Genomic DNA, 12,447 nt, shown 5'->3' with positions numbered 1-12,447 from the left:
GAAACATGGAATCAAACACAAAGGGCCATAAAACTGTACATACCCTTTGACCCAGCAATACTACTACTGTCTATATTCCAAAAAGTTCAGAGGTAGGAGAAAAGGACTTATCTGTACAAAAATATTTTTAGCAGATTTTTTTGTAGTGGCAAAGAATTGGAAGATTGAGGAGATGCCCATCAATTAAGGAATTGCTTAACAAGCTGTAGTTTATGGTTGTAATGGAAAACTATTGTGACATAAGAAATGATGAAGAGGATGAGTTCAGAAGTACCTGGAAAGACTTAAGTGAAATGAGCAGAACTAGGAGAACAGTGTATACAGACAGTAACAGAAATATTGTATGGTGATCAATTGTGAAAATAAACTCTTATCAGCAAAACTAAAGTTCCAAGATAACTCCCAGGGAGACTTAAATTTCAAAACAAAACAAAACGCTATCCAAAGCCAAAGAAGGAACTGTTGGAATCTGATTGCAGATCAAAGCAGGTCATCCACTTTATTTCTTTCATGAATTTTTTATATAAATGTTTTCAGTCATGAATGGGGAATATAAAAATATGTATTGAATGAAAGTACTGGTATAACCTATATCAGATTATTTACTGCCTCAGGGAAGGAAGGAGGAAGAGAATCTCAATCTCTAAATGTCAGAAGATGAGAATGCGGTTGCCAAAAAATTGTTTCTGCAGGTAATTAGGAAAAAAATTTTAATTAAAGAAAAGACAATAAGTTAAAAAATAATTTTCAGTTTGCTGAAATTCTGTATAAGAATATCTAGTACAGCATCAATCAATAACTACTACTTCCTGTTTAAATGTTTGTATATTTTTCTTTTGTTTTGGGTTTTTTGGTAATGGCTAGTGTTCCTTGTGTGACAAGCACTGATGGTAGATAATGGGTGACATTTGAGTTATAAAAATTTACATTAATGCCAAGAGGGGCAGCCACTAGGTTGTGGATAGAGAGCCACACTTGAAGGTGAGTGGTCCTGGGTTCAAATTTGGTCTCACATACTTCCTAGCTGTGACCCTGGGCAAGTCATTTAACCCCAGTTACCCAACTTTTACCACTTCCTAGCTTGGTATTTTAAGAAAGAAGATAAAGGATAAAAAGAAAGTAATGCTGAGAGATCACTGAACTCCCAGAATATGAACACATATCAGCAATACTTCTTAAAGTTTGTTTCTCAAAGGGAATGGACACATCTCTAGTATGTATCCATGTCTTCTAATGGAAAAGTGTTTTAATTTGACAGCCATATTTTCTGCACTGAAGAATCTTCAAGAAAAGATTCGACGTTTAGAGCTCGAACGGATTCAAGCAGAAGAAAGTGTGAAAACTTTGTCTAAAGAAACAAGTGAATACAAGAAAGTGCTGGATGAACAAATACAAGAAAGAGAGAACTCAAGGAATGAAGAATCAAGACACAATCAAGGTTTGTTTAACTATGAAGATAGTGATGAAATATCATAGGCCATAATGGAAAGTTCTTCCAAGGGCTTGTTTAAAGACTTTAATAAAATTGTCTAGAACTTTAGTAGTTATTGGTGCTCTGATTTAATAAGTATTCTGAAATTATAATGAATCAGGTATGGTTATCAAGTACATAGGATGCTAAGATTGCATTGTAAAGCCGTTGCCACCTTATTGCAATGTAGAGTTGGTTAAGAGTAAAACTGATGACCTACAGTAATATGGAAGTAGGTTTCTAGTGGTTTGGGGGATCTTAATATTTAGGATTGTAGGAGCTACGGTTTCATTACTAATACTTAAATTACATCAAGACAAGTGGGCTAATACAAGTTTTCTTCTGTTCTTTTTAGAACTGACGTCCCAGTTGTTAGCTGCAGAAAGTAAATGCAATCTTTTGGAAAAACAGTTGGAATACATGAGAGACATGATAAAGCATGCCAAAAACGAGAGGACAACTGTCTTGGAAAAACAGGTATAGCCATGGAGCTAATCTAAATAAATACACATGTTAAGTTGTAATTGACACTAATTTAATTTTTCCTTGATGAGTATTAATTTCATTTTATTTTTATCGAGTTCATGCTTTCTTTTGTATAGTAGCAGTAAAATGAATGAGAACTTTGAAGAGAAGTCTAAATTTTTGTTTTCATATTTTTAAGATATATTTTTAGTGCCTGGTATGGGAAAACAGCACATGGCCAAGTGTTATGAAGACTTTTCCCACTCTTTGCACAGGGACTGTCACAGTAGGTCCTTAAAAAATTCTTTTTAAAAGTTACAAGTAAGTGAGGCAGATAGGTAGCACAGAGAATAGAGCATCAGGCCTGAAATTGGAAGGGCCTGGTTTCAAATCAGCCTCAGACACTTCCTAGCTGTGTGACCCAAGCAAGTCATTTAACCCTGTTTGCCTAGCCCTTGCCTTTCTGTCTTAAGAGTTGCTACTCTAAGACAGAAAGTAAAGTTTTATTCTGTTTTTTAAGTTATGAGCAAATAATGAGTAAGAAATCATGTGATTCAAGAGTGTCACTCTTCCAGGATACCTCATTAGAAAGAGAAAGGGATCTATGTGGACTAGAATGATGGCACAAAGTTTTGTGGAGCTTGTGTATAAATTAGTGAATAGCAGATGGAGACAACTTATTGTAGGAAATAAAAGGAACCAAGGCAGAATTGACTGTGGCACGTTATAGGAACAGTGGAAAACTATTCTGATTGAAATGGTGTGTTCAGTTTGGGGTCCAGGGGGAAAATAGATTAGGACCAGATTATAAAGGACCTTGAATGCTTGACTAAGAAATTTTACATTTATCCATGTATTATGAAAGTCAGACTAAAAAGCTTTTTTAACTTTTAATCATGTTTTATTATTCCAGGATTTTTTAGTTATTGAAAATCTCTCGTGATAATGGGTTAACTTATCTGTATGTAAATGTAACTGTTCAGAATGTTATAGATTATGGGTTTGATTTTTTTAAATCATAAATAACAAATATTTATTATGCACTTGCAATACTCAAGCACTAAGGAATATACAGGGAAGTGCTTCTCGCTCTTCATATTATAATCTGGTAAGAGACTAGGACATCTGTAAATACATAAACTGTGGTAAATGAACACTTATAATAAATAATAGATTTTTAATGATAAGATAGGATAAAACTAAGTGTTTTGAAGAGGCAGGAACTTTTTGTTTGGAATAATAGCTTCATGGAGAGAAGAGGAAATTGAGCTTGACCTTGAAAAATTAACAAAATTTGAGTAGTCAGTTCATGCTGTGTGATGTGATGTGATGGGAAAGAAAAGTTGTTTTAAGTAAATGAAATGGCATGAGCAAAAGGACAGAGACATTTGAAATTAATGAATCACTATTTCTTTAGAACAAGATTGTTTTGGGGTTGTTCAAAAATTGTATGGCTTTTTTCTTACCAAATTCTTCAGCAGACTGTCTCACAATTATTTCCTCCCCAACTTCAATCTTAAGAGGACTTTTCCCTATCTCTTGTTTCTTTCTCTACTGTCTATAAAACATCTCTCCTGACAGTCACACACACATTCATGAATACAAAGCTCACCAGACAGTACTGTCTAAATATCTCCATTTAAAAATCAAACTCCTAAGCTATCAATGTTCATTACCGCTCCCTCTCCCTTGTTTCTCAGTCTTTTTATGATTTCTTACTTGATTGCTCAACTCAAACCCCTCTCTCCAAATTTCCCAATAATGTCTTAATTGCCTGCTGTGGTGGTCTTTTCTCAATCCTCATCCTCTTTGATCTATTTGCAGTGTTTAATAATGTTGACCACCTAGATCAGTGGTCAAACTTAGATAGAAACACCAGCCACTGAACTATATATAAGTATCCTGTAGGACTTCATGTTGACTAAATTTCTAAATGAAATACTGTCCATTTTATTATTTTTTCATTAATTTTGTTACCCAAGTACATTTTAATCTGGTTCAAGCTACACTCAGGAATGTTGTAGGCCCCATTCAACATTCAGCATTGATACTTCTGACCTAGATTATCTTCCTTTCTGGATACTTTCCACCTATTTTCTCTCTCTCTCTCTCTCTCTCTCTCTCTCTCTCTCTCTCTCTCTCTCTCTCTCTCTCTCTCTCTCTCTCCCTCTCTCCCTCTCTCTCCCTCCCCCCCCCCCCCCCCCCCCCCCCCGCTCCTTTGTTGATTCTCCAACATCATACCTCCCACTAGGTATAATCCAAGGCACTATCCTACAACCTCTTCTCTTAATCTACCCTCTCATTTGGTCATTACTTCAGCTCCTTCAGTTATCTTTTCTGTGCAGATAACTACTAGATTTTGGACATTTCAAAACTACTAATATGCACTTTTCCTCATGCCACTAAATATAAAATAACCTATAAAAAAGCAGGAGAAGAGAGGTAGAAACACCAGACAGGATAGGAAAGGTCAGATGTCAGAAGAACCCAAGGTAAAAAAGGAGAAAGGCAACCTGCCATCTCTACTACTAGCCCTTTTGGCTCTGTGGTTAAACTATAGGTCTGGCCCCAGTCTAAGCTTTGGGGTTCCTGCCCAGGGTGGAGTAGCCCAGCCAGGTATGACTCTCTGACTGCTGGGGAACCTGGCAGCATAGGCTCGTTAGGGAAGTGCCGGGGTTAGCTGCTTTTCCATTTTTTTCAATTCCATCATCTTGCACTTCAGAGATTATTTTAGCACTTTCTAGAGCAGATTCACAAACACTTAGGAATACTTTCCTCCGTTTTTACAGATATAAACTGTTTTTTTATTTTTTTTATTTTATTTTATTTATAATTACCACATTACACCTCATTTTTTTCTCTACTGCACATACCTGAGAGTGTGTGTGGTTGCCAGCATGAAAATGAAAATGAGGTTACTGTTAAAATCTCACAAATGCAGGAAGTCATGAAAGTCAAATGCAAGAATGTTGAGACTGACTGTGTTTATTTGCTTGATTTATATTTGTTTGAATGCTCTCTCTCTCCCATTAGATTGTAAGAAGCTTTAGGGCAGGGATTGTCTTTTAACTCTTTTTGTGTCCCTAATGCTTAACACTGTCCCTAACACATAGTAGGTACTTAATAAATGTTTATTGATTGATTACCCTTTTATTATTAGTGAGTTATAACATTCTTCCTTACTACTTTTAATAGTTTGCAATTCTTCTTTTGAGAACTGTTTATTCATATCCTTTCACCAGTTATCTATTGGGGAATGACTTGGGAATGGATGGATGGATGGATGGATGGATGGATGGATGGATGTTAATTAATTCTTTATATAACTTGAATACCAAACCCTCACTAAAGAAACTTTTATAGAAAGATTTCCCACATTCTGCTTCTTCCTTTCTCGCCCTGGGTACATTAATTTTTCCATTTATGTAGAAGCTTTACATTTACAGTTATCCATTGTGTCTTCTGTAATTGCCTTTATCCTTTATTTGAGAAAGAATATATATCTCCTACCCAAGCTTTTAAAGGTATGTGATCTACTTCTCTTCTATTCATTTTTTTAATATGATCTTTAATATTAAGGTCTTATATCTGCTTAGAATATCTTATAGAATATAGTATGCAGTTGCTTAAGCCTAATTTCTGCCATACTTTTCCCCAGTTTTTTCCAGTAGTTGAGTAATTTGTATTTCCTGATTTATTGAAAATTTGATTTTTGTTACTAATTGTTATACTAATCCTTCTTTTCTAGTCTTTTCTGGTACCATTAATCATCAATTTTTAGCCAGCCCCAGATAGTTATATTTCTTCATGTTTTAAAATGTTAGTGCTCTTCATTTTTTTCTCCCTTTGTTTTTCTTCATCCCTCCCTATTTTCCTTCTTCCTTCCTTTCCCCCTTTCTTTATTCCTTTGTTCCTTCCTTTTACCCTCCCATTAACTCTTCCTCACAACTCTCCTTTTACAAGCCTCCCCTTGTAACAAATAAGGACAATTAAGCAAAACAGATTCACAACTTGGCCATATCTGAAAATATTCCTTTAATTCTGTACCTTTAGTCCCCCTTTTTTCTACCAGGAGGTAGGAGGCATCTTTTCCTCTTTAATCTTCTTTACTCATTGCATTGATTACCACAGTTGTTTTCCTTTGCATTATTTTTCTGCCTACTTCACTCTATATCAGCAATTCATAGAAGTCTTATCAGGTTTTTATGAATACATTTCTTTCATAATTTGTTGTATACTGCACAGTAACTTCATTAAATTCCTATACTAAAATATTTTTCTTTAGCCATTCTCTATTTGATGGGCATTCATTTTGTTTCTAGTTCCTTGTTACATAAAACATTTTCCTTTAAGGTTTGTTCTAGGCTTTAGTCGTAGTGGTTTTCATATTGTTGTCTTCTGTTTCTTGATCTTCTTTGTCACTACAGTAGATTTTTTTATGGTCAGGTTCCCTTTTTTGTTTGCTTGCTCATCTCCCTAGCCTACTTTTTGACTTTGGACTTTGTTAGTGTTAGCCTCTGCCCACCTATTTTGGGAATGAATGGCCTGAACAGAATGTCTTTTATGTCCTTCTGGTACTTTCATAGCTCATTCTGGGTCCTGGCTTCCAAAGTGGTGATTCAGGAAAAGGTCTATTCATTGTCCTCCTGGTTTAAAAATTCCTGGCTAGTTTGGGTTTATTGACTTGTGTGTAATTGAATTTCCATGAACTTCATGCTGCTAGATTCAAACATTTAGTCCCCTGGGAAGTTTTGCATGGTCAGAGTTACTGAACTATTGTCTCCACCTTGGTTTTGGTCTCCTGCTCAGATTTATTCCACTATAGGTTTATGTTCAGGGTGAAGGTTAGAACTGAGTACTTACTCTATTCTTGGGTTCAAAACCACACAGCTATTGTTTTGGAACTTGTTCCTTGTGCTTTATAGGGAGGTCCCTTGAAAACACAGTCAGCTCCTTTCCACCTTGGACTTGTGACCTGGAACTGAGTATAATGGGCAACAGAGTTGACAGATGGCAACTGTTCCTGCTTACAGTGCTAGTATAGGGCCTTTAGGTAATCTTTTTCTTCCCAAGTATTCAGTCCAATTACCTTCCTTTGGAACTGGGCTGCTCCTCATTATTGCTGATCCCACTACTGTGTCTGCCACTTCTTACTGCTATTGTTTCTTATATGCACTGCACTCAGCCAGCCCCAACCCCAGCGTTTGCAGGCTTTTTCTTCTGCCTTCCTTAGCTTCCCTGTGCTGGAAAAATGACCCACTTTTTCTTGGCTTTACTCATCAAAATTGATAACAAATTCTTTGTCCATCATTCTTAGGGAAGGATGTGAAGGAGCTAAGACAGAACTGCTTATTCTCTTTCTACTATCTTTGTTCCAGTTTCCCCAAAATATGTTTCTATAAATATTTTGTGCATATGGATCCTTTACCTCCCTCTTTGATCTCTTTTGGGAATATGCTTATAATAATAGTAGCAACAACAGTAGCAGTAGCAATTACAATAGTAATAGTGTCAAAAATTATATACGGTGACTTTTGGATTATAATTTCAAGTTGCTTTCCAGAATGAGTAGCAGAACCACAGATCTACCAAGATTTATTATCTTTGTTCTTCCCACATTTCCTCCAAGAAATGCCATTTTCATTTTTTGCCATTTTTGTCTATCTGGTGAGTGTAAGGGTGAACCTCAGAATTGTTTAAATGTACAATTCTCTTATTAATGATGTGGAACATTTTTCATGTGGTTGATAATATTTTATAATTCCACTTTTGAAAAGTATAGGAATTATGCAATGGACTTACACCCACAGTGGGAAGGTATTCCAAGAGAAAGGGGCAAAATCAAATTCTTAAATATAGGAATAAGGCAATATATCTAGGTAGGGGTCATCCCATCTGAATGAGAGGCTCATTCTGGAGAATAATGAGAAATTAAGTTGAAAAGACAAGAGTAATAGATTTAAGGTTAATTCTAGGAGATGGGATTTAATTTATTGAGTGATGTAGAGTATCACTGAAAGGTTCTTGAACAATGGAACACTTTGTTTTTTTAACTCAATATTTTAGGAAGATTAATGAAATAACAGCTGTTCTAATAGCTATAGAGCAATGATATGAAACTCATATAGCTAATAAACTGGAAATAAGAATCTTGATATGTCTCATGTTGACTTAGTTAATATGTAATGTTTTTAAATTATTATATTTTTACTTATTTTATTAAATATTTCCTAGTTTCATTTTAATCTGGTTTGGAAAACAGTAGGGAGTATTGTGGACCATGTTCAGTCTGTAGATTGTATGTTTGAGATTTTTTTTAGGGAGTTCTTTGATGGTTTGTTTAATTTCTTTTTCTGAAACATGTATTCTATTTCTTCTTTTTTTAAAGTAGACAGTTTATATTTTTATAAAATTTTACCCATTTCACATTGTCATATTTATTGCCATATAGTTGGGCAAAATAGCTCTTAATAATTGCCTCTTCATTAGAGGTGAGATCACCCTTTTCGTCTTTGATACTATTAATTTGATTCTCTTCTTTTCTTGATTAGATTAACCAATATTTTATATATTTTATTTGTTTTTTCAAACTACCAGCTTCTAGTCTTATTTATTAGTTCAATAATTCTTTTACTTTCGGTTTCATTATTTCTCCTTTGATTTTTAGGATTTCCAATTTAGTTTTTACCTGGGAATTTTAAATTTGTTCTTTCTCTAACTTTTTAAGTTGCATGCCCAATTCACTGATCTCCCTCTCTATTTTGTTGATATAGGCACTCTGGGATATGAATTTTCCCAAGTATTGCAAAATCTCATAGATTTTGATATGTTGTCTCCTCATTATCCTCTTCAATGAAATCAGCCATTGTTTCTATAATTTGTTCTTTGATCCACCAGTTTTGAAGAATTAGATTATTTTTCCAATTAATTTTAAATTTGCCTCTCCATATACCTTTATTAATTATGATTTTAATCACATTATGATCTGAGAAAGTTGTGTTTATTATTTCTGCTTTTCAGCATTTGTTTGCTGTTTTTTATGCCCTAGTACATGGTCAATCTTTGTATATGTACCATATGCTGCTGAAATGGTGTATTCCTTTTTATTCCTATTCAGTTTTCTCCAGATATCTTACTAACTATAATTTTTCTAACATTTCATTCTCTTCCCTTCTTTCTTATTTATTTTTTTATTTGATTTATCTAGTTCTGATAGAGGAAGGTTGTGGTCCCCCACTGATATGGTTTTACTAACTATTTCCTCCTTAAACTCATTTAAAAATCTGGATGCTATATACCATTCGATGCTTATATGTTGAGTGCCAATATTTCTTCATTATTTATTATGCTGCTTTTTATCAGGATATAATTATCTTCCTTATCTATTTTAATCAAATCTATTTTTACTTTAGCTTGTTCTGAGGTCATGATTGCTACTCCTGCCTTCTTTGTCTCCATTGCATCCCAATAGATTCTGCTCCAGTCTCTTACCTTTACCCTCTGTGTGTCTACCTTCCTCGTGTGTTTCTCCTGACCTTGTAAACACATTGTCTCTTTCTAATAAAATATGAGCTTCTTGAGGACAGTGACTTTTTTGTATCCCAAATATTTAGCATAATGCTTATCTTGAAGAGATTTAACAAGTACTTTTTAATTAATCTCATCTCTTTTGGAAGTAGTCTTTTTAAATCTTTTTCCCCATTCCAAAACTAGCATAAAAAGAAATTGTACTTTTTTTTTCAAAAATGATTATGTAAAGAAAAATTAAAAAATATTCTTGAGATACTGACTTATAGAGAAATTAATGAAAGCATGTGTTCTGTGCCTTTTTTTGTTGAATTACTTAAGATATATCATAGCACTGATTATTCTGGCACACTGTTAGGACATAGGAATATTACCTTGCCCTATGGAAAAGGTTTTCAATAAAAATGATACTCACCATTATGCTGTGATGCATTAAATGAAACCCACAGTTTCCATCTTATTATTAATTATTTACCTAAAGTTAAAATTATCTTCAGATTAGAAATATATTGTTAACTTTTTTTGTGAACAGGGCGAAAATAAACATGCATTTTCTTTTATGACATTCACATGCATTTATTTCTATCTTTTGATGGTCATATTTTCAAATGGTTTTGTTTTTCTGTTATTCTTTTCCAGGTTTCAATAGAAAGAGACCAGCAGCAGGGTCAAATCCATGTTGAGAATCAACTTGAAAAACTGGATGTTCTTGAGCAGGAATATAACAAACTCACTGCCATGCAGGCTCTTGCAGAGGTCAGCAGATAGTTTTTTATGCATTAAGACAAAACTTCCTTGTTTGCAAAATAGAATTACTGAGTATTCTTCTCTAACCAAAGGGATATAAATTATATTAAGCAGAGAAAATAACCAGGCTCATAAGAAAATTTAAAAATAATTTTTTAACTCTAATTTTAAGATTTAGTTTCTAAGACCATTGGGGAAAACCTTTTTAGTTCACTTAAAGTTAATATCTTTTAAAATAATGAATAAAATTTTTCCTGGGCTTTTTGGTTATTGCCCATTGCCAATGAAATTATAAATAAAAATTAATCTTGTAGGCTTATTCCTATATTTATAAATATTTATTAGTAAAGAGAAAGAAATAGAGTAAAAAGTTTCCAGCCTTTCTAATATAAGGTAAAAATCTGGTTCCCCCATTGCAGCCAGTGCTGTCTACCCTGCCATCCCACTTGCTAGAGATCAAGAGATAAGATAAGGGCTCAGAGAAAAGTATGGAAGCAAAGTGATTCACTCCCTCTTTCCAAGCTGGTTTTTCAAATCTCCCTCTAAGCCCCTCCCCCAGATCTTTCCGAATCCATCTATCTGCCAATGGCCTTTTATACATCATGCTGTCGGGCTTCCATGACACTGTCTTACCAGGCCTGTGCCAAGATTCTGGGCATAAGACACCTGTGTTCAATTACTAGGGTCCATGAGTTTAAAGCTGGGGTTGAGGTTCCCTAGATAATTTTACTTCACACAGTCGCCCACTCTGATTTCTGAAATTCTTAACATGAACAATGTGTTAAGTCTCCTCACTCTTGGTTTTCTAGAAGATTAACATATCAGTCTCCCCAGTGAATTATTCTGCATGTGGAGTCAAATACATTTAGGATTTCCTCTCCAGGGTGCATAAAAGCACAAAAGATATTGTATGTTTCATGGAGAGGCGTTACTATAATTTGAGTAATTTAAAGAAAGAGAAGGGGGGACATGGTTGATAGGTATCAATTGTCCCCAAAACAAGGAGAGAAAATTAAATTTTAAAAATACATTAAAATTATATGTATATAAGTATAAATTAAAATCTTAATAAGTCCTTGATTCACTATCAAGGTAGCTTATATCCTACAAGCATGTAGGACAGGTTAAGCAATGACAGCTATAACTACAAAAAGTTGCCATCCTAAAGAAGAAGGGACAAGAGTCTGACAAAAAGGGAAATACAATCCCTTGGTCTGATTTCTACATCAATCACAGAGATAGTAAGCCACAGTTAAAGTCAAATAGAGATACATTTTAGTCTCATATCCTAAAAGGTAGAAAACGGGGAAGTCCAGCCTCAGGACTTGCTGAACACCCATTTCCCTGAATCCCCTGAGACAGGTCCTCTGCCTTGACATTAATATTCACCACCTGCACAGGGGTTGTTGGCATCCTTGAATCCTATGCTTCTTCGAGCTGATCAGTGGCTTATTAGCAGTCTCTTTATCTGGAATCAGACTCATATATCAGTTAAAGTCCCATAATATTTAACAACCAAAGGCAGATTTCAATAGTCTGAAGCTTTGGAGCATGCAGTGTTGTCAGGGCTGATAGGCATTGTAAACCGATCCTTCAGTATCAAATATCAACACTAATTCCATTGATGTGAGTGAAGTAAAGTTAACTGGGAGACCTCCATCCCAGCTTTAATTTTGTGTAACCCAGTAGATGAACATAAGAATCAATCGTGTCTGACACCAGCATCATGTAAACCAGACAGCATGACATATGAAGGCTGTTGACCAATCAAAGAATATGGAAAGATCTGGGGGAGGGGCTGAGAGAGAGGTTTGAAAAGCCAACTTGGGAAGGTGAGTCAATCTCTGTGTCCATACCTGTCTCTAGCCTGGTGCTTTTTTCTGAACTCTTACCTCTAGATCTCTCAGGCAAGAGGGGTGGTACAAATGGGGGACCAGATTTTTACCTTAAGTTAGAAAGGCTGAAAACCTTATTTCTCTCTTTCTCGCTACTAATAAATCTAGATTAATTTTTATTTATAACACTACTGAGAACTCTGTTCTGGTATTGACCATATACATACTTCTACACAAAGAAAGATCCTGTTTCTTGGTCACATGCTACTACCTTCATAGCTATATCCAGTTATCTTATAGATTCTTGCCATTGATCATAGACGGCAAACCCACAGTCTGCTACTAGAAAAATAACCAATAAACATCCTACTAAATAACAATGGGTCATCTGTGTCACCTTTG

The 12,447-nt window shown here is 34.8% G+C and overlaps 1 protein-coding gene across 3 annotated transcripts in view; it reads left to right on the top strand.

The window, feature by feature from the left end:
- The window catches only part of CEP57 (centrosomal protein 57), a 75,373-nt gene that overhangs the window by 38,776 nt on the left and 24,150 nt on the right, over nt 1–12,447 (top strand). For all 3 annotated transcript variants that reach the window (XM_007494984.3, XM_001367462.5, XM_056825116.1), the window contains 3 exons: nt 1,259–1,438; nt 1,827–1,948; nt 10,103–10,219. In XM_007494984.3, the coding sequence (XP_007495046.1) occupies nt 1,259–1,438; nt 1,827–1,948; nt 10,103–10,219 (419 nt within the window). The remainder of the gene's footprint in view (nt 1–1,258; nt 1,439–1,826; nt 1,949–10,102; nt 10,220–12,447) is intronic.

Source organism: Monodelphis domestica, chromosome 4, assembly GCF_027887165.1.
Source record: "Monodelphis domestica isolate mMonDom1 chromosome 4, mMonDom1.pri, whole genome shotgun sequence".
Lineage (NCBI taxonomy): Eukaryota > Metazoa > Chordata > Mammalia > Didelphimorphia > Didelphidae > Monodelphis > Monodelphis domestica.
Note: the sequence above shows the minus strand (reverse complement) of the source record. Positions and strands in the feature narration are given on the sequence as shown.